General features: G+C 43.8%; 1 protein-coding gene across 2 annotated transcripts in view; it reads left to right on the forward strand.

Annotated features, from left to right (window-relative positions):
* USP22 (ubiquitin specific peptidase 22) overlaps window positions 1–19,397 on the forward strand; it is a 97,364-nt gene extending 77,967 nt beyond the window's left edge. For both annotated transcript variants that reach the window (XM_071571646.1, XM_071571647.1), the window contains 8 exons: window positions 1,524–1,671; window positions 7,363–7,468; window positions 9,221–9,379; window positions 11,176–11,302; window positions 12,767–12,858; window positions 14,249–14,311; window positions 16,052–16,201; window positions 18,209–19,397. In XM_071571646.1, the coding sequence (XP_071427747.1) occupies window positions 1,524–1,671; window positions 7,363–7,468; window positions 9,221–9,379; window positions 11,176–11,302; window positions 12,767–12,858; window positions 14,249–14,311; window positions 16,052–16,201; window positions 18,209–18,251 (888 nt within the window). In that variant the 3' untranslated portion in view covers window positions 18,252–19,397. The remainder of the gene's footprint in view (window positions 1–1,523; window positions 1,672–7,362; window positions 7,469–9,220; window positions 9,380–11,175; window positions 11,303–12,766; window positions 12,859–14,248; window positions 14,312–16,051; window positions 16,202–18,208) is intronic.
* Window positions 19,398–20,445: the final 1,048 nt, after the last annotated feature.

Raw genomic sequence — 20,445 nt, forward strand, 5'->3', positions numbered from 1 at the left:
CCTTTACACACAGTCTGTTTTCCCTTAGCACAGTGCCTGTGTTTGCACTGATATGGAATGCTCAGAGACTGTAGGGAGAAACTCAGGGCTGGGAGGGAGCTCACTTTTCCAGTGAGGGTGAGAAATTGTGTACTGCTGGGGCTTTAAATCTTATGTTTGTTCTGTGTATTTGCCACTTACTGTCCTCTGTTTGGGCAGAGTAACTGAAAATAAACCACCATCGATTTGATAGGATCTTGGGAACACATAATTGTGGTGTTGCAGGGAGCATTTACTGGCAGGTTCCTCTCCCAAAGGTGAGGGAAGGCAAAATGACTTAGGAATGTTACTCTGCCAAGTGAATAAACTCTTGTGGGCCTTTTCTGACTCCCTGCAGTGACACCACAAGCATCCCTGCTTTGCTTTTGGAACTGGTATCCTGGTACAGAACTAAAGGAAGGGCTGAACCTCAACCCAGAGAAACACAGACCCTTAGCATGGATGTTTTTTAGCATGTTTTTTCTGGCTGGGTTGTTTGGTTGGGGTGTTTTCCTTTGGTTGAGTATTTTTAAGTGGGACCTGGCTGTTCTTTAGTGAAAGAGAACTGTCTGTGGGTAGTTCTCTGTCCTCCCCTGTGCTGATTTCCCTCCCCAGCTGTGTCACCGCTCAGCTCTGGGGGTTCATCACGGGTTCTGCTGACTGAATCATCCCTCTGTGCATTCTCTGATGTGCTCCTGGCAAAATCACCTGGGGCAATTGCAGTCCCTGCTGGAGCCAACTCATCAGATTGTGAGTGGAGCAGATGAAGGAGCAGATGCAGGAGCTGGTCCAGGGCCGGATCACAGGCAGTGACACCCTGACAGTGTCACCCGGGGCGGTGATGGCAGCTGGCTCTGGGAATGGGTGGCTGAAGGGCTGCCTTGCAAACAGCTGCCTCAGTGAGGTTGTTCCTAAAGCCTTGTGCTGGTGAAAGGCCAGTGCTGGCACGAGGCTGCTGTTCTGCTTGGAAATTTTTGCATGAAACCCCAGACTGTGCAGAGCCTTGGATGCAGAGTGGCCCTGGGTCAGGGGCTGGCTGGCAGTTGGCATCGAGTATTCTCATCCTCAGTGTTTGTCCTGATTTGTGGGAGGCATTTCATTCACATAATTTGTGAATTAAATTGCTGCTCCTTTGCAACTGGAGGATTTTTTAATTTCTTTCCCCGCCCCAGGCTATTTTAATAAAAGCCAGTGGTGTCAATAAGCAGTTTTTGAGTGATGTTTTGTCTGTCTACCCCACTCCCTGCACCCCCACATTTTTCTGGCTAATCCATCACAAAATGAATGGAATTTCGAGGGAAAAAACTGAGGTGCTGAGTTCTGAGCTCACTTCTCCAGCAGTCTGTGACATAAAACTCTCTCTCTACTTTATGACTATTAAGGCCATCGGAATGAAACGGTTTAATTTGATTTGACTAATTGCTCTCATTTAAGATTTTAATAATGAACTGCACTGAGGCTGTGTAACCTGTTAACAGTGATGTCCTTCTGTTTGCTTTGAGCAGTTTTACTCTGGGCACCGATCTCCTCACATTCCATATAGGTTATTGCACCTGGTATGGACTCACGCACGGCATTTAGCAGGGTACGAGCAACAGGATGCACACGAGTTCCTCATTGCTGCATTAGATGTGCTGCACAGACACTGCAAAGGTAAGGATTGGATCAGGAGGAGGCAGAGCTATCCCAAGAGCAGTGCCAGTACACCACTCTTAGCAAATTCCTTTTAAAACCTTAGGTAGATTTAAAATGTTTATAAATAAATAAACCAACCCCGCTGGTGAAAATTAGCAAGAGTTGGAAGCAGACAAGCCTGTGCATTGGTTTGAATCCCCATCATGTTCTTCTCATTGGTTGTGAGTCACTGTCTTTTCTTTTAAATTGCCATTTTAATTCTATTTATACTTGAGGTAGTTAGAACTCTTACTCAGTGTGTCATGGGACTGATGAAAATAACACAGGAGAGGCTATGGCTTAATATTACTCTTAATATTATTCTGCTTAAGTATTTTCCCCATGTATTTATTGCTGGCAGAAATGTGAGTAAGAAGATAAATGAGAGGTTTGGGTACCTCATTTTATTAGCCTGTATATTAACAATCCATAACTGTAGAGTACAATAAAAATATTCAGTGACATGCTTCTAGACATGAAATATGTAAGTCTTGATTTTGTGAAATTATCTGTTTCCTGTTAGTTTTTTCCCAATCTGCCAATGTTTGCTCTTGCCTGGTTCACTTATGAAGCACAGAAATTTTTACTGTTCCTCTAAGGGAACAGAGGTAGGGTTGATACCAGCAAAAACAACAAAAAATCTTTAATTACTAAAAAGAGCTGTAAAGGACTCAACTTTCCTCAAATGCATTTCCAGGTTGGTTTTTTGGCTTATCAGAGGACTGACAAAGGAGAGGCTGTTGCTGCCCCTCTGAACCTTTGTGAGGTGTTGCTTTTCTCTCTGAGTCAGCACATGGGCTGGTTCAGACCCATAGTTGGTGCCTCCAGAAGAATCTTCTCCAAAAAACTAAGGACAGGAGTACACAGAGCAGTTCTTTTGTAGTTACTGAGATCTGTTATTGGACAATCACCAGCAGAATTTCAATAATCCCAGTTAAACTGGTGTGGAATACTGTAAGGAACAGAATCTGCCCAAGAACTGTCCTCTCCTTTTCCAACACTGAATAAACTCAGCTGCAAACAGAAATACCTCTTGGTTCCTGTGAAGTTTCTGAACCAGTGATCTGACAAATCTTGAAGCTTTTTTCATCACCTTTGCTATAAAATAATGTTCACATTTCTTCTATATTTCCTCATTTGTTAATGAAGAAGTGTTTGCTGCTCAGAATTGTAAAACAAACCCAAACTTGCAACAAGAAAGGTCCCTGAGCTCTTCTCAAAGTGATAAAGAATCTGAAAAGACTTTTTTTTTCAAAGTGTGGTTTGGCTTTAAATGAAAAACCTCTCTGGTATATCTTCCTTGACATCTGTGCACCCAGGTTTTTAAATTTCTGTTTCTGAAGGAACAGGGAGGTTTTTGTTTAGTTGTTGTAAACAATCTATACCACATCAAGGTCATTTAAAAGAAGGGGCTGAGCAGTTGTGTGGGAACCAAACAAGTTGATCTAAACCAGAATTTCAAGTATAGTCGTGCAAAACCACATTTGGAATGAACTAGTTTTGAGTGTAATGAGAAAGTTTTCCCACTTGTGTGTGCACAGGGACAGACACAGGCATGGGAAGGATACAGATGTAAAAATATTATTACTATTAGTGAGAATATGTCCTACAGCTACAATAAGCAAATAATACCTCCCCTGCCAATATTAAATATTTATTTTACTGAATAAAAGCTTTTAAAGCTTCCAGTCTAATAATCAAGTTGTACAATTAACACACAGTAAAGTAAAATAAAATAATGGGGAAAAATTTGCCCTGGTTTTTGGAGAGTATTCCTGATCACTAAGGCAGCAAAGGAAATAAAAGTGCTCTTTATATGTAACTACCCATTGGACACTTACCCCTTTTCCATTCCATTTATTCACCTTTCTAGGAAGTGTCAGTGCAGGTCAGAGAAAGCTGTGAATGGTTGTTACTGCTCTGTCACTGCCTGAGTTAGGAAAAATACATGATTTAATGTCTTTTTAAAGATAAGTTTTGTAATCCTGCATTCTATGAAGCTTAAAATTAACTACCCTGAGGTGATTATGTGGGTTGGCTGGCCCGGGTAGTTTTGTTTTGATTTGGCTGTTTGGTGTTTTTAATGCTGGTTGAATCTTTATTTTGTTTCTGAATGAAAGGGATCGAGTCTGTGGTGCCTGTGCATCACTTGTTTATCATTCCAACAGCTGGAGGAAGGTGATCTAACTGGGAAGTAGCACTTTGGAGGAAAAAAAAGTGTAAATAATGTGTATTTCTGCCCAGTCTGTAAAGCATTAGGTCAGCTTTTAGTTCACATGACAGATACATCCTGATTATCAGTGCTCTGGATGAAATTCAGAAATTCTGTGAACTCCCACGACTGAGCTCCAAATCATCCAGACAATTTGTAGTTTCCCAGCTTTGTCTCCGACAGACTTGGAGAAACTTGGATCAGAATTGGTATTTTCTTGCATGGAGCAAATACTGCAGCTCCAAAGGTGACACCCAGCCCAGAGACATTCCTGGCTGGGGAAGGGGGGGGGGTCTGTATTAAAAGAGCACAACAATCAATGGCAGAGATGGACATTGGTAGACAAAGGTTCAAAAAACAAGATAAAGAAATTGAAGTAATTCTGTATTTTTGTCCCAAACTATTCAGATGTCTAAGAAAAAGAGAGGAGTACTTTAAAGCTGATTATTCCTCATTTATTTGGATTTCCTGAAGCATTTTGCATTCACATTTAACAAGGAGTGCCACGAAGCAAATCTGAAGGTGCAGAAATCATGGCAGAAAAGGGAGTGGTGTGCTGAGACCAGAGAGGAAAACTCTGAATTCTGCTTGGTGTTCTTGGGAACTGAGGCAGCATATGCTGGTGAAACTGTCATCTGCTGTGATCCACATAGATCTGTGTGTTCACTGCTTTGTCATAAATAACAAGCACATGCTCAGAACACTGGGGGCCAAAGTAAAGCAGAAATACTCACATTCATGTCTTGTTTTGATAAAATTCCCCTTTTAAAATATGGTAGTTCTTGACTTAATTTTTCCCATTTAAAATACAGAGTGGAAAATGGAGGCAAAACTTGTTTATATCAAGTGCAATGTTAAAAAGTCATCTGTAGCTGTTCTTACAGTTGCTACACATTATTTACCTTCAGCAGTATAATAAATGCCTATATATTTGAACACAAGTTAAATGCTTAGTTATTACACAGACACAGAAGTAACTTTGGTGGGGTGTTTGCATTTACTTGGAATTCCAACTTCTGAACTCAATTTTTCTGCCATTCTCATAATTACTTTAGTGTGTACACTGTTGTATTTTCAAGTTTGATTTTAGTCTTGTGCTGACCACTTTTAGAAGAAGCTGCTGATTTTCCTGGTAAGAATTATGACCAGTTTGAAAAACAAAGAAAAATAGATGAAATTAAACCCCCTTTTGTGAGACAGAAATGCTGAAGGGAACCTTAACTCGAGCACAACAATCTAGTGCCTTCCAGATCTCAGCTGCATAATTTACCTCCTCTCAGCATCTGTTCCATATTGACAAGTGTGAGTAGGTGGTAATCTTACTCTTTTTTCCCTCCTCTCCAACCAAATGTCATGGGAAATAATGTTGAGTGGGTAATGCCCTTCTGTTTTGCTGGGAACAAGTTTGCAGGGGATTCTGCAGGGACCTTTCTCCCTGATCCTGAGTGACTTATGCCATTGGAAAGGGACAGCTCCTTCCCTCTGTAGCTGGAAATGGTTTGTCTGTCAAAGGTGTCCAGCTGGGATGGGACCTGTGGCCCAGGGAAAAGTCTCTCCACGCTTGTTTTTCTCCTTCTACCCCCTCCAAACAAACCAGAGGGAGATAATGTTTGAAATGCTGACATTACAGGGATGTGGTAGTTGCTTTTAGTGTGGATTCTTTACAAAGGAAAAGTGGAGTTGCAAAAAGAAGAATAAAAACCAGCACATTTTTAACATTTTTTTTCTTTAAAGCTTCTAAGCTTTTTCTGTAGGTGAAAGATGCCTTGTAGAGTCCTGGATGCCTTCTGAGCTTTATAAGCTCTTAAGTTCAGTCAGATTTAGCTGAAATTTCCAGCAAGAAATGCCTGAGAAGGGTCTGATAACCCCCAGCTTGAACCTCTTGCACTTGAAATCTAATTTTGGAGCATTTTGTTCAAGAGCCATTTTAAGGAAACAATGTGCTTTTCTTGGCAATTCAAACAAAAGTTTTAAAACCTAAATCCAGCAGCTGAGGGAGAGCTTTCCTGAGGCATTTAAGATCCAATTAACTCAAGTGGCCCATTGCAGCTTAGTAGGTATCACCTGTGGCTGCTTTTCCACACTTAGCATTAGATAGAATCTTTGTCAGATTATATAATATTTTCCCAACAAACTTATAAAGCTTCATTAGGGAAAAAAAAAGGAAAATAATCTTATTTCTTCCTGCTGCAGGAAGGCTCCAGCTGGAGCATCAAGACACAAGGAAAGTGGTCTTTTGCCCCATGCTCCTCTTAGTTTTTTCAGGTGTTTTTTTTAAGATTCTTGACTAGAAACCAATTGTTTTTGAGAAGTAGCTGTGGTTTGAGGAGTCAGCATCACAGTGTTTCAGATATTAAATATTAATAATTAAAGACTTCCAAGTAAGTTAAAGACACTGGGAAACGTGGCCAGACTTAGTTCTGTCACAGCAGTTTGTGTTGTAGGAGATGGGGAGACATCTTAAAGATGTTCTTTACCAAATAATGAGCTGCTGTTGTGGAATAGTTGGTGTGTGAATCTCTGAGTGCAGAGCAAACCCAGCTGAGTCTGTCCTACCCCAGGGAAATAAGGAGTGCAGAGTCTTGGAAATCAGAGGAAAAGTCCATCACTCCTGGATCAGCCCTGGGCAGTGGAGAGAGAAGGCTTTGAATGTGAGAACTGTATGAAGGTGGTTTTGGTTATTTAATGCTCTGGTTAGTCTAAGAAAGCTGAATTGGCCTCATCTCAGCACTCAGGTGATAAAAATGGTGACTGTGCTCCTGAGACCTGCAGTGAGTTTGTGATGCCTGAAAGATGGGAATGCACTCACTGTGCCCCTTGGGAACTCAGGATTGCTGTGTCTCTGGAGAGGCTGGAGGGGGACAGAGCATCATCTCCCACTTCTGATAAGGACATCTCTCATTTTCCCACTGGTGGAAACTCGTATGGGAAGAGCACAATGCTGAAAGGGTGGGATGAAGGCAGCAAGAGGAGGCTCACAGGTCCTCCCAAACCCTCTGCCCTCACTCTGCTCCCAGGAGTTCAGTGGGATAGAATTAAAAAGTACCATTTGCTGACATGTCTCCCATCTTTTCATTAGGAAAAAAAGTTCAATATTCATTTTTCATGCCTTGGCAACTCTTTTGTCTTAGGAGCTGATCCTGTACCAGCCAGTACAAAGCAAACCCCTGGGAGATACCTGGAACAAGGGTTTGGCCAAGAGCTGATTGGGCTTCAAGCATCAACTCTGCAGGAGTGAACTGCATTTAGTCACCTTCTGATTATCTTTTATACTTCTCTGGGAATTCTCATCTTGTTTCCTTGTTTTCTTCCATGTGCAATGTTTTCAGGGTTCTGTATTGTCCATGTGAACTTGCAGTGTCAGTTTGTTAGAAAGAGTTAAAGGAACACAGTCCAGGACAAGCCACTGTTCCCTCAGAGGGTTTTTGACTCCTGAGCCTGTGTTTGCATTCCTGCAGGTGATGATAATGGGAAGAAGGCCAACAACCCCAACCACTGTAACTGCATCATAGACCAAATCTTCACAGGTGGACTGCAGTCAGATGTTACCTGTCAAGTCTGCCAGTAAGTCATTTTTCCTGCTCCTGGGCTCTGATTTGAATCTGTACCCCCTCCAGTGCCACAGGCACTGAACCCTTCCTGCTTGAACATCAATAAATACCAGCAAAAAGGCAAGAACTGTGTAAATGCAGCATCGTGAGGCCCTGGCACAGGTTGCCCAGGGAAGCTGTGGCTGCCCCATCCCTGGAAATGTCCAAGGCCAGGTTGGACAGGGCTTGGAGCAAACCTGGACTGGTGGGAGGTGTCACTGCCCATGGCAGGGGTTGGAATGTCCCTTCCAACACCAATTATTCCGAGATTCTATGATTGTATCAGTTGCCAGTTGACTGTCACGTATTAAGACATATCAAAAAAGTGTCTAGAAAGTACCATGGGCTTATGCATAGAAACTCTACTAATCTGGAAAAGGTTGTTGTCCAAGTTCATGGGGGAGAGACTTCCAAGATCTCTTTGGATTTCAAAGTACGTAATTGCAACTACATTTGAAGAAAATTCTGATGCAGAACCACGTTTTCCTTCAGTCAGAAGCCTCAGGAGAGGCTTCAAAGAGGCTCATACCTCATATAATCTCAGGTACCAGAAAAAAAGGTTTTGCAAGACTAAGGAAAAATGTATTTATTGTTCTGCTCTGTGCTGGAGCAAACTCACTTCTTCTTGGAGATGTTTGGTGTTGCCATAGAGCAAAAGTCAGAGTTCTTGTTTTTTGTTCTGCGTTGCATTCTTGCTGTCCTGCAGATGGGCTGCTGGGCTGGGCTTGTTTGAATCTGCTTTTATTCTCAGTTTCCTGGAGGGATTTACAGAAGATTTACTGTAAGGAAAACATAGGAAATTTTGTTCTTTGCCTGGTAGAGCCACAGAATCCTTAATAATGCAAAGCTTGGTGTGTTATGACACAATATTAACGTTGATGAAACTGGAACAAAAGACAATTTCTTTCAAAAATTGACAACTTTTCCACAAATGAACCACAGGAAAAAGAATATTGAAGGCTTAATGAGATTGCAGAGTGAAAGCCACTAGTTCTGGAGGGAGAACTTAAAAAATAAACACAAGTACAAAGAGAAAATGCTTCCAGAGTTAGAAGCTTAGACTCCTGAACTTCTGGTCTTAAAAATGCTGTAAAAGTTAAAATTTTGAGAGGCTTTTTTCATAGTGTGGCTCTTGGCTTGTCTTCAGCTGTCTTGTAGACAAATCTGGTGGAGAACACACACTCCTGCTTGGTGAAGTTATTTTTGGCCTCTGAAATTCCAAAGGCTGTAGGAGATGCTGATAGGAACTGCAAAGCTGAATTCAGTGCACTGCTGGACAACAGAAGGATTTAAGGGCTCTCTCTTTTTTGAAGGAGCCTTGAGCACCACCTTCCATGTCTTGACCAGAGAAGAGCAGCTTCTAAACTGGTTGGGTGCTGCTGTCATAGATGTTCACTGGTTTACACTGGTCCAGGACTGGTACCTCTCATAGTAGCCCAGCTTTGAGTCAGGGAGTGGAAGAATGTATGAAATGCTTGTCTTTTGCATTTAGTACATCACACCCATTTCCCCAAACATTTGGCTTTTAAACATTCAGGAAAACAATCCACTGTGGGAAAACACTCTGGAGCAGCTCTATTTTCTATCATCTCTGAGTGCCCTCTAGGGGTGATGGAGATCCCAAAGCCCTTAAAATTAAGTACCTGGTGTGCCCCACCCCCGAAGTGAGAGAGGCTGTTCATTTTCCTTCCTTTAAACGTGCCTTAAACCGCTCTCTCTTTCCCAGCGGCGTTTCCACAACGATAGACCCGTTCTGGGACATCAGTTTGGATCTGCCAGGCTCGTCCACCCCGTTCTGGCCGCTGAGTCCGGGCAGCGATGGCAGTGTGGTGAACGGGGAGAGCCACGTGTCGGGCACCACCACGCTCACAGACTGCCTGCGAAGGTATGGCATGAGGGAGGCACCCTGGGGGGGTCAGAGGGATTTTCATAGAATCAGTGGGGTTGGAAAAGACCTCAGATCATCAAGTCCAACCCTTGATCCAACCCCACTGTGATCACCAGCCCAGGGCACAGAGTGCCCTGGGCTGGTGATCACAGTGGGGTTGGATCAAGATGTGGTGGATTCTCACTCAGTGCCACATCCACAGAATCACAGAATGGATTGGGTTGGAAAAGACCCCCGAGATCATCAAGTCCAACCCCTGGTCCAACTCCAGTCCCTTTACCAGATCATGGCACTCAGTGCCACGGCCAAGCTCAGCTGAAAAACCTCCAGGGATGGGGAATCCACCCCCTCTCTGGGCAGCCCATTCCAATGCCTGAGCACTCTCTCTGCAAAGAATTTCTTTCTGCTCTCCAACTTCAATTTCCCCTGGCAGAGCTTGAGCCCATCGTGCCCCCTTGTCCTATTGCTGAGTGCCTGGGAGAAGAGACCAACCCCCACTTGGCCAGAACTTCCCTTCAGGTAGTTCTAGACAGTGCTGAGGTCACCTCTGAGCCTCCTCTTCTCCAGGCTAAACACCCCCAGCTCCCTCAGCCTCTCCCCACAGCACTTGTGCTCCAGTCCTTTCTCCAGCCTTGTTGCTCTTCTCAGTTGGGTTGGAAGAGACCTCAGAGATCATCAGATCCAACCCCACTGTGATCACCAGCCCAGGGAGTGCCCGCAGTGATCACAGTGGGGTTGGATCAAGACATGTTGGATTCTCTGTCCCTGGAGGTGTTTAAGAGGAGATTCAGTGCCACGTCCAGTCCCTTCTCCAGCCTCGTTGCTCTTCTCTGGCCCTACTCCAGCCCCTCAATCTCTTTCCTGAACTGAGGGGCCCAGAACTGAACACAACACTCAAGGTGTGGCCTCACCAATGCACAGTACAGGGGAAGGGTCACTGCCCTGGTCCATCCTGGTGTCCAGGGGGCACTGAACAAGGACACTGAGTGATGTTTGTCCCCTGACTGTGTTGTTACACCTGTTGTTTGCATATGAAAAAGTGAGAAGGCAAAGGAGGCTCAGAGCAGCAGTAGGGCTGGCAATAAGCACTCAAAACCAGCTGCCACACGAAGCAAAAGGAAAGGAAATCTTGCATTGGCTGGAAAGGACTTGGCAGTCCCTGGTCCTGGCCTTTCTGTGCTGACAGTTTCTGGAAAAGGGGATTTTGCTTTAGTTTGTAGCAAGAACATTGAGGCAGTACGTGTTCTCTGAGCAGTTGCTTGGTCTGTTATGGTCTCTTCCCACATCTCCCTTGAGCAGTTCTGTCTGAAAGGTTTGAAAGAGATTTTTCTAGTTGTCAACATCTTTTTCAGAAAGGTGTCTGTATTTTGAAAAGAACTTGGTGTTTACAGCCCTCTGCATGTCAGAGCTTTGATCCCAGCCCTGGAGGGCTACAAGGTAGAAGAGTGTCTTGCAGAGGAGTGTCTTCCATATCAATGTTTTTGGGTTTGAAAACAAAAGATCTTTGCTTTCTGTATGAAAATGAGGTGTTGTGCTGTGGGAGATGAACTAACACTGAGCTGCTTTCTCAGGCACTTCAGTGCAACGTTCCCAAGTAGACCAGTGATCAATACCAGATTTGGATCTCTACATTATTACAGGTTTTGTTGCAGTTTTTTGACAAATCACACTGACAAGCCATGGACTCTGTCTCTTGTTGTGCCAGTGACCCACAGGTTAAAAGTGTTTCCAGCATGTGTGAAAAATCATCTGATTGTTTTGTGCATTACTTTGCTTTTTAAAATATTTTTTAGGTTTACAAGGCCAGAACATCTAGGAAGCAGTGCCAAAATCAAATGTAGTGGTTGCCATAGCTACCAGGAATCCACCAAACAACTCACTATGAAGAAGTTACCCATTGTGGCCTGTTTTCATCTCAAAGTAAGTTCACAGGGGGCTGAGAGAGCAGAGAATGTGATTTCCTCTCTGAATTCCTGGACATATCTTATGGCTTTCACTGACTAAACTTTTATGATATAAATTCATATAAAGAACAGCTTGCAATGCCCAGCTAGATTTTCTATTAAGATAGTGTTACATTATCTATAATGAAGCCTTGCAGTGTGTCTGTGGGAATTTATCCAACCAGAATGCAGAAACAGGATGGAAAGCTGGTCTAATACCTGAACCAGCACAGACACCAATCTCCAATAACTCTTACTCATCCTGCATGGCAATATTTTTACCCTGTCACTGACAGAATCCCTCTGTGTAGGAAGAAAAGCCTGGAAAAGTTCTGATAGCAATGGAGAAACATTTTTGTATCATCCCATTTTAAACATTTCCAAACTAAATGATATCACGTGGAATTACATCAGATAATGTTGGTGCCCTCAGATGGTTCAGTCCTGTACAATTTCTGTCTGAAATGTGGTGCAAAGTGGGCAGCAATCACAGCAGTGAAGGTCACTCTGCTCTGTGGGCAAGTCAAGGTGAATGTGCTCAACCCCTTTCCCACACCCAGTTCAGTATTTGACTGAAGATTTTTTTGAAAATAAATTATTCTTCATAAATTACTGGATTGTCCTGTCTATGCAAAAGGCAAATTTCATTTCTTGTGCTAAAGCAAGAAGGAAACACAAAAGATAAGAATTACAGAAGTCTCAGCTTTTCACATCTGCATCTGTTGCTAGGGAATTCTTAACAGCATCACAATTGGAAAATAATTAACTTGAAGTGTAAATAGAGCAGAATTTCTGAGAAATGGAAAGAGAAGCTGCCTTTAAATAGAAACTCATTCATCTCTTTCTGGTGTTTTTTCCTGTTTCCATGTAATGTTCAATCAAGAAGATGAGGAGAGGATGGTGGGTATTGCAGGCCCCCTTTGGCTGAGAGACAAGGCTTTTTTTGTTACCATATTCCATTTTTGCCTTAATTTGAGTTGGTATTCCTGTGTAGGTTTGGCTCCTGTCACTGGAGGTGATTGGATGGGTGGGTTGAGTGTGTGAATCTGAAGGCAAGATCCAGTTGCCCCCCGTGCTGTGTGCCAGGGTGGGCTGTGAACAGTCCTGGCACAGACTACACTGGCTGGAGTAAGGGCTCTGTATGCTTAGTATACTTAGTGTATTTTTCTTGATGTCATTTGGGAATAATTTTATATGCATAAATATTAAGGTAAACAGTCTAATTAATATTGTATCAATATTGAGCCCACAAATGGGGGGTTATTTTCATGGCAGAAATGTGTGAGAATTTACATGGGGCTGGTAGGAAAAATCTGAGGGCGTCCCTGCAATACTGATACTTAATGTGCCTCCATGTTGTTTTTAAGCTTTAGGACAGTTTATAAAAGACATAAAACTTAGTGTTTCTCTAAAGAAACTCCCTGTCCCCCTTTGCCTGCAGCGGTTTGAACACTCAGCCAAACTGAGGCGGAAGATCACTACGTATGTCTCGTTTCCCCTGGAGCTGGACATGACACCTTTCATGGCTTCCAGGTGTGTACCAAGCCCCAAATCCCCCCCAGACCTGCACAGACCTGGTTCCAGTTCATACATGTGACACATGGAGCATCCCTGAGGGATAGAGCAGCATCTGCAGGGGTACTTCTGCTGCTTCTCCTTGGAAAATGCAGCTTTCCTAAACTCAGGTTTAGATAAACTGTTGAGGTTCGTGTGCCAGAAGAGGAATTTACATTTAAACATTACTTACTTTTTTAATAACTGTTTGTTATGTTTCTTGTTGCCAGTTAAATTCAGATCTCTGGTTGGGTCCCACCCACCAACCATCCTGTGCAGTTACCCAGACTACACCCAACCTTATGCCTAACTTTATATCCCTGAAGTTACAAAAATCCTTCCTCTTTATTCCTGCATGTATGTAAATCCAGGTTGTTTTGTTTTGTACCTTCAACTTCTGTTGCAAGAAGCAAAAACATAGTCCAGATTAAAATAGATGTTTCTAATTGGTGTTTAAACAGAAGCAGCAACACTTCCCACCTCCCAGGTTTGTGGAAGACGTGGCATTTATAGAAATGTATCTTTATGAAAGGAATTTAATCAGCTCAGTTAATGAATATTTGTCAGATATTTTATGCAAATATACAAGTGGATTTGCAGATTTAATTTCTATCTGAAGCAATGCAGAAAGCCCCAAAACGTGGCATCTCTTCATAGATCAGGCTCTGGTGTTAAAATTTACTGGTGGTTTCAAGCTTTGCCTGTCCTCCCCTTTCCTTGGAAAAAAGTAGATGCTTCTACCAAGAGAGAAAGGAGAGCCCTGGAGCTCTGTTAAATAATGTTATATTAAGAATATGTGGTTTATTCCAATATATTCTGGAGATTTTGAGGCTTCCCTGTTCCTCTGTGATGAATTCTCCCTGGATAGAACAGGCTCTGCTGATGAAAGGTATCCATCCAGCACAATGGAATAGAGAAGGGATAATCAGCAGGCATAACTCAGTACTCTGAATTTTACTGGCTGTGAAACCAACAGCATGATCTTATTGCTGCTGTCAAAGCACAAAATGAATTTACAAGTCAGAGCCAGGATGATTGACCCATCACAAGATAAAGGATTGATGTAATTAGATATTTTCCCGGCTTTCAAATACAAATCTAATCTTAACCTGTTTTTAAGCTTTTTGGATAAAACATTTGACGTAAACAGATGTGCATTTGCAGCACTGAGGCCTTGACCAGGAGCAGGGATGGTGTGTGTGATGTGGCACTGCTGTGAGAGCAAATAAAGCATCTTTAGCATCCTAATCAGCCCTTTGCTGCTCAGCAGCGTTGTGGATTCAGCAGCCAGGCTGTGTCGTGTCAGAGCTGATCCTGGGCTTGGGGAGCCTTTGCTTTCAGTGACTGGATTTTTGTGTGTGTGTTGCAGTAAAGAGAGCAGAATGAACGGGCAGTACCAGCAGCCGACGGATAGTCTAAACAACGATAATAAGTAAGTGGCACATTCCATGACTCCTGTTGTGAAAGGTTGTTGCCTCCTGGAAGGAGACTCTGCTGTGTATCCTGCAGTGCCAGTGCTAATATTGCCATATTTGACTGCACAGTAAGTCTGAGCTGTTGCAAAATGAAGCTTTGCTCACTCCAGTTCCTGCCCACGGAGCAGCAGCTGAGCCCAGAGCTGGGAGTGACCCCCAGCAATGGTGTGTGGGCACAGGGAAAAGCTGTGCTTGCAGCCTCACAGGGGATGGGGCTTCCTTTAAACAATCCTCATGCCATTCCAATAGCAAAGGGTATTCCAGAAGACCAGAGAGAGTTTACAGAACAGTGACAGTCAAAGGCCCAAATAGATGATCCCAATAATCCTGAGGTCTCTTGGTCAGGTATTGATTGCAGTCAGAATAAATGACATGGGACTTGCTCAAGAATGTACAGAGGTGTGATTGAAACCAGCATCCATAGCTTTATGGGAATGGAAATGGTCACACAAACCTTGTGTCTACATTTAAATAAGGTTGTAAGTTCCATCTTTATGTGCTGCTGTTGTGTATTTAAACTCAAGGCACTTAATTTGCCACCAGAATTTTCAATAAGAAAGATTTAAAAATTACCTAAGCAGTGTCATTCAGGAGGGCCCAGGCAGGTGCTGTTTTGTAGTGTTAGAAAAGGTCTGAAAGAAACACAGCTGATTACTGTTGAGGTTTGCACGTGCCTTAAATTGGAGAAGGTGTTAGAAATTAAGAGGGTTGAGGTGATGAGAGCAGAGGCACCTGGGCTGCCCAGTAACCAGCTGGGGCAATCTTAGAATCCTCCAGCTGGCTCTGAAAGTGGTGTCCATCCCAGCTGGGTTAAAGGACTCCTCTAGAAGAGGGTGACTATAAATCAGTGGCTCTGTAGGCAGTCAGTGAATAGGTGCCTTGTTGTGGCACTGCTGTGTCAAAAGAGCTCTGTGAATTTTAAACATGAGTAGGACAATATCAAGTGAGATTAGAGAGATTATTTTACCACTGTGCAGCTGTGCTTGTGTCACACAGTTTGAGGACAGCATTTTATGAAAGAGTTAAAGAGAGTGGAGAGCATTTGAGACTGGAAACAAAATCTTACCTTAGAACAAAAGAGCTGAGAACTTCAGTCTTCTCCTTTTTAAGGAAGGAAAATGAGAGCAACTTGATTATCAGTGTCTTTGGAACAGAGATGTGTCTGCTGGTTTTCAGGCAAATGCACAGCAGCATCTGAGAGCTGGAAGCTGAGGCTGAATATATTCAGTATTTCAAAATAGGTACAGACTTTCCAGATTAAGGACAATTAATCAGTTAATCAGTTTGTCACCAGAAATACTTAAGATCACTTCCTTCCCCCATACCTCAAGTGCATTTTTTCTGGTTCACTAGAGCAGTTCAGGGAAGTAGAAGGTCAGACTAGATAATCTGTGGTGCTCTTCAGGAATGCACCAATATTTATCTGTTTCAGAAGAAAAATCTTTGTTAACTAGTACTGGTAAAGCTGATGGCTGTCACCAGACTGGAGAGTTGCAGAAATAGCAAAATAGGAAAAGAAAAATGTGTTTTTTCCCCTGGGCAAGGACTCCCCAGTTAATGTTAACTCTGGTGTTTTTTGATGGATCACATCCCTTACCATTGCCATGTGTGTTTATGAGCACAACTCCTGCCTGTCTGAAGTGTCTGCTGGTTTTCCCCTGTTGATCCAAGTGTTGATGAAGTGTTTCCTGCCGCAGGTATTCCTTGTTTGCAGTAGTTAATCACCAGGGAACCTTGGAGAGCGGGCACTATACCAGCTTCATCCGGCAGCACAAGGACCAGTGGTTCAAGTGTGACGATGCCATAATCACCAAGGCAAGCATTAAGGATGTGCTAGACAGTGAAGGGTAAGTGGTCAGCTGGGAAGGGGAAAGGAAGGGAAACAGTGACTTTAAAAAACCCTTTCATCACAGAGAAGGAGAGTTTCTCTCTTTGAATATCTGCTGTCTCTGTGTAACACTCAGTGCTGCAGCATCAATCTGTACACAATTATGTGTATGCACAAGTGCTTTAAACCCCTGGATTTGCTGAAGGAGGAAGAGGGGAAGGATGAGGAACAGCAGGGGACTCTGCAGTGTCTGCACCTGGTGCTCCTGTCCAAACTGTTGGTAGTGGAAGGGATTCTGAAAACCAGAGTCATAGAATCATAAAATGGATTGGGTTGGAAAAGACCTCCGAGATCATCAAGGCCAACCCTTGGTCCAACTCCAGTGGTGTGTTCACCCAGTGTGGGAGCAGCACTTCCCTCCATGACACAGTCCAATCTTTGCCTGCAGAACCTTTGGATTACCAGGAGTGTAAAAGATGTGAAGAAAAGCCATTAAGAAAATGGTGTGACCCAGAGTGACAGGGCTTGTGGGAGGCAGGTGCAGAACGTGAGCTGTTTCTTAGCTCATGGCTTGAGATTGATTTCAGATTGACTTTATGGTTTCATGTGGTTACATTAGACAAGTTTTGGGAGTGCAGAGCAGGGATTTGCAAGGGAATCACCGTGGTGGTCCTTGTTTGAGGGAAGCACTGAGGTCTGATGTGTGGTACAAGAATAAAGCAACATAAAATCTGAAGTCTTCATTTTACATTTTCAACTCTGGACTTGATACTGGAAAGATAAGCTTTTACCATTCTTACTTTAATTATTCCTGACATTTTCAAGGATTGCTGCAGGCACAACATGTAGTTATTAATTTTTTTAATAGATTTTCCTGCTTTTTCAATTTTTTTTAACTCCAAGAAGTTAAAAAAAAATCCATAATATCTGAATTTTAGTGTGTAATGATTTGCCAAGGAACTTACACTTTGAGGTCAGCAGAGAAATGAGTTTGTTGTAAATCAGTAACAAGTGGCTGGTGCTCAGGTGTGGCTGTGGAAGGACCTGCCAAAGGTAAGAGGAGGGGATGTGCCACACAACTGTTGCCTGTCCCTCTCCCAAAAGGCTGGTTTGAGCCCTGCCCATTTCCCTGGTTCAGATAAACTCTGACACTGGACAGACCCCCACTGTGTGTGGGAAGCTCCACAGGGCGTGGGTGGAAGGATAACAATGGGAAGGTCTCAGAAATGTCCTGTAGTATTTTAAAGGCTCATCAGTGGCTGTGTCAGGGTGTGAAGAGGGTTTAGAGATGAGTCCCTTTCTGATGTGTCACTGCTGGGGGCTGGGCTCCTTCTGTACCAGTACACACACAGTAATTAAGGACAGGAAGAATTTCTTCCTTTAAAACACCAGATTTGAGTACAGATTGAGACATCAGATATTTGATTGGGGGTGTTCACCCACATGGTGCTGCTTCCTTTTGCTTCTGTACCAGTAAGTGGAAGGCAGTTTGCAATAATCCTCGTGTCTGGTGCTCTGCTAATGTGACTTAAAGCAACAGTTGCATCTTAAAGCATCTTTATTTTGTGTCAAGTTATTGTCAGATGGTTTGCTGCCTGTCTGGGCACCAACATGGTCCAATCTTCCAGAGCTTGCAGGTTTTGAGTAGATTGTACAACAAGATTTGACTGTTTCATAGACTCATAGAATGGCCTGGGCAGGAGGAGACAAATTTGCTTACAAATTACCCAGTTCCAATCCCTGCTGTGGGCAGGGACACCTTCCACTAGGCCAGGCTGCTCAGAGCTCCATCCTGCCTGGCTTAGGGCTCCTGTTTGCTGTGTAACTGTTCAGTTTCACGAGTTCCTGGTAAAATTATGTCCTCTGACTTCCCTCCTTCTCATCCCTGGTTACTGTCCCTGGACTTGCTTCAAATTGCAAAGAAAACCAAAATGAACAGTCCTCGTATTTTACAGTCCCATCGATGGAAACTGCTTTGCTCTGATGCAGAGCAGAGAACTGACACTGTCCCTCTGCTCTCTTGCAGGTATTTGCTGTTCTATCACAAACAGTTCCTGGAGTATGAATAGCCTTATCCAGCAGCTTGTCAGATATAAACAAGGAAGAAAATACTCAAGCCTTCTGAATCGACACACAAACCTACCTGAAATGAAAAGACCCATTACAAACCAACTCGCACTGAGCTGTAACAGGACCTACTTGACACTGACTCACAGCCTGGAGAGTGAGAAATGAACAATGTCCGGCGTGTGTGAGGTCCCCCGAGGACAGGAAGGGGGAAAAGAGGCTGCAGTCAGTCACTTAACAGAGGAAATATAAAATGAAAGGAATGCTCTGGGTGGGGGAAATGGGAGCAGAGGAGTCCGGGCACTGGTACATCTCCTGTGTTCCTCCAAAATGTGTGTGGGAAGGCAAAGGGTTCTACCCTCATCTCCATAAAGCATCTTCTCCATTTGGTGCTTCAGCTCCAACGACCAATCATATAACAGTTAAAATTAAAAATCCAAACCCATTTTTTTATGCATATGGGTCTGAAAGCAGTAGAGTGGAGGAGGAGGGGACGAGACAACTAAAGGACTTTGCAAGTATCTTTTTATTTGTGAATTTTAGTTATTAAATAAATACAGTATGAAACTATTAGGCTCTTTTTTTTCCAACAACCACAAAAGAAATCCTGGATTGTGGAACTGAAGCTGCAGTACTCAGACAGGTTTTCAAGCATGCCTGCTTGCACAGGTAATGTTCAATGCCATCGGACTGCTCATCAAAAGCATCAGCACAGGTTCTGTTCTGTTTGAGCCCTTTTTTTTTTTGTTTTCTATAAATTGCTATTTTCTTAATTTTTTCCTTTTATTCCCTTTTTTCACGAGAATGAAACTCATAAATGCAACCATCAGTAAAAAATGAATGAATTGGCGTGTTTATACTGTAAGAGTGGTCTTGGTTTCTTGGTTCCTTTTTTAAAAAAAAAAATCTTGTGAATAAGTTTGAATTTCTCAAAAGTGCTTGTTTTGTTGTTGCTGGTTTTGGTTTGTTTTCTTCCCTTGCTGCCTTCCAAAGGTGGATTTATATATATCTGATACTTGAGAGAACCTCAGTATTGAAAAATGTACCATCTGTTGGGAACGGTCGGTGCAGGGGCAGCTTTGAGCGATGGATCTGCTGCTATTGAGCCCTTCTGCAGTGCTCTGAGTAAACAACACATTTTCCTGGTATGTGCTAGGCTGGTATTGGTTCCTTGTATCCTCCCACATGGATTAACCCTTTGCATGCTCTTCTCCTCTTGCAGAGCCACAGCCCATGGTGTGACGGTGTGCGGGAGCTCTGGGGCCTTTGCTCCCTCCATCGCCGTGTCCAGGTACAGCACTCACTGCCTGGGTGCTGGATCTTGCTCTCAGGAGGTTGGGCTGGGGCAGAATCGCAGCCTGTGAGAGAAACCATTCAGAACAAAGCTGAAAGAACAGAAATAGCTTTGATCTCCCTTCCTTGTGGAGGGGGTGAGGAGTCAGAGTTGGGCGCTGTGTAAATTCGTGTGTGTGTCACACCACAAATCACAGAATGGTTTGGGTTGGACCTTAAAGCCCATCCAGTCCCACCCCCACCATGGGCAGGGACACCTCCCACCAGCCCAGGGTGCTCCAAGCCCTGTCCAGCCTGGCCTTGGACACTTGCAGGGATGGGGCAGCCACAGTTGCTCTGGTCATTAACCTCTGCATAATTATCCAGCCAGGCATTCCTTGGCTTTATGGGTGTGGAAAACCACAGAGGGGTCCAATCCTTCAAGTTCTCTGCACTAGAAATGGTTTACACGTGTCTAACCTGCCTGAGACACAGTCTGATAAACAGAAAAACAGTAAATAAGAGGATTGAGCATGTTTGTTTTCTGAATGAGCAGCTGAACAGCAGGGCGGGGTCATGGTTGGCACACGGAGTGGAAGAGCACGGGGAGGTTTCGTACAGCAAGAGGTTTCTGCCACAGCTTGCAAGGGGGAAGGAGGAAGAAAGCAGGAATTGGAGCACCTGGAATGGGAGATCAGACCGGGCGTGGTGCGGGGGTTGCCGCGGGATCGCGCCCTGCCCGTGTGACCCGCCGTGCCCCGGCTCGTTCTCGGTGGGAATTGGGGGCTGCAGAGTTTAACCGGAGCGTTCCTGTCGCCGATGGAAAATGGCTGGAGAAATGCGGGTGCCTGGCGAGCCCGCAGGAGGCGGGGGGACCTTCCCTCCCTCCTTCGCTCTGGAGTCGGGTACGGCGTCGCGCGGATG

Source organism: Pithys albifrons, chromosome 16, assembly GCF_047495875.1.
Source record: "Pithys albifrons albifrons isolate INPA30051 chromosome 16, PitAlb_v1, whole genome shotgun sequence".
NCBI classification, from domain to species: Eukaryota; Metazoa; Chordata; class Aves; order Passeriformes; family Thamnophilidae; genus Pithys; species Pithys albifrons.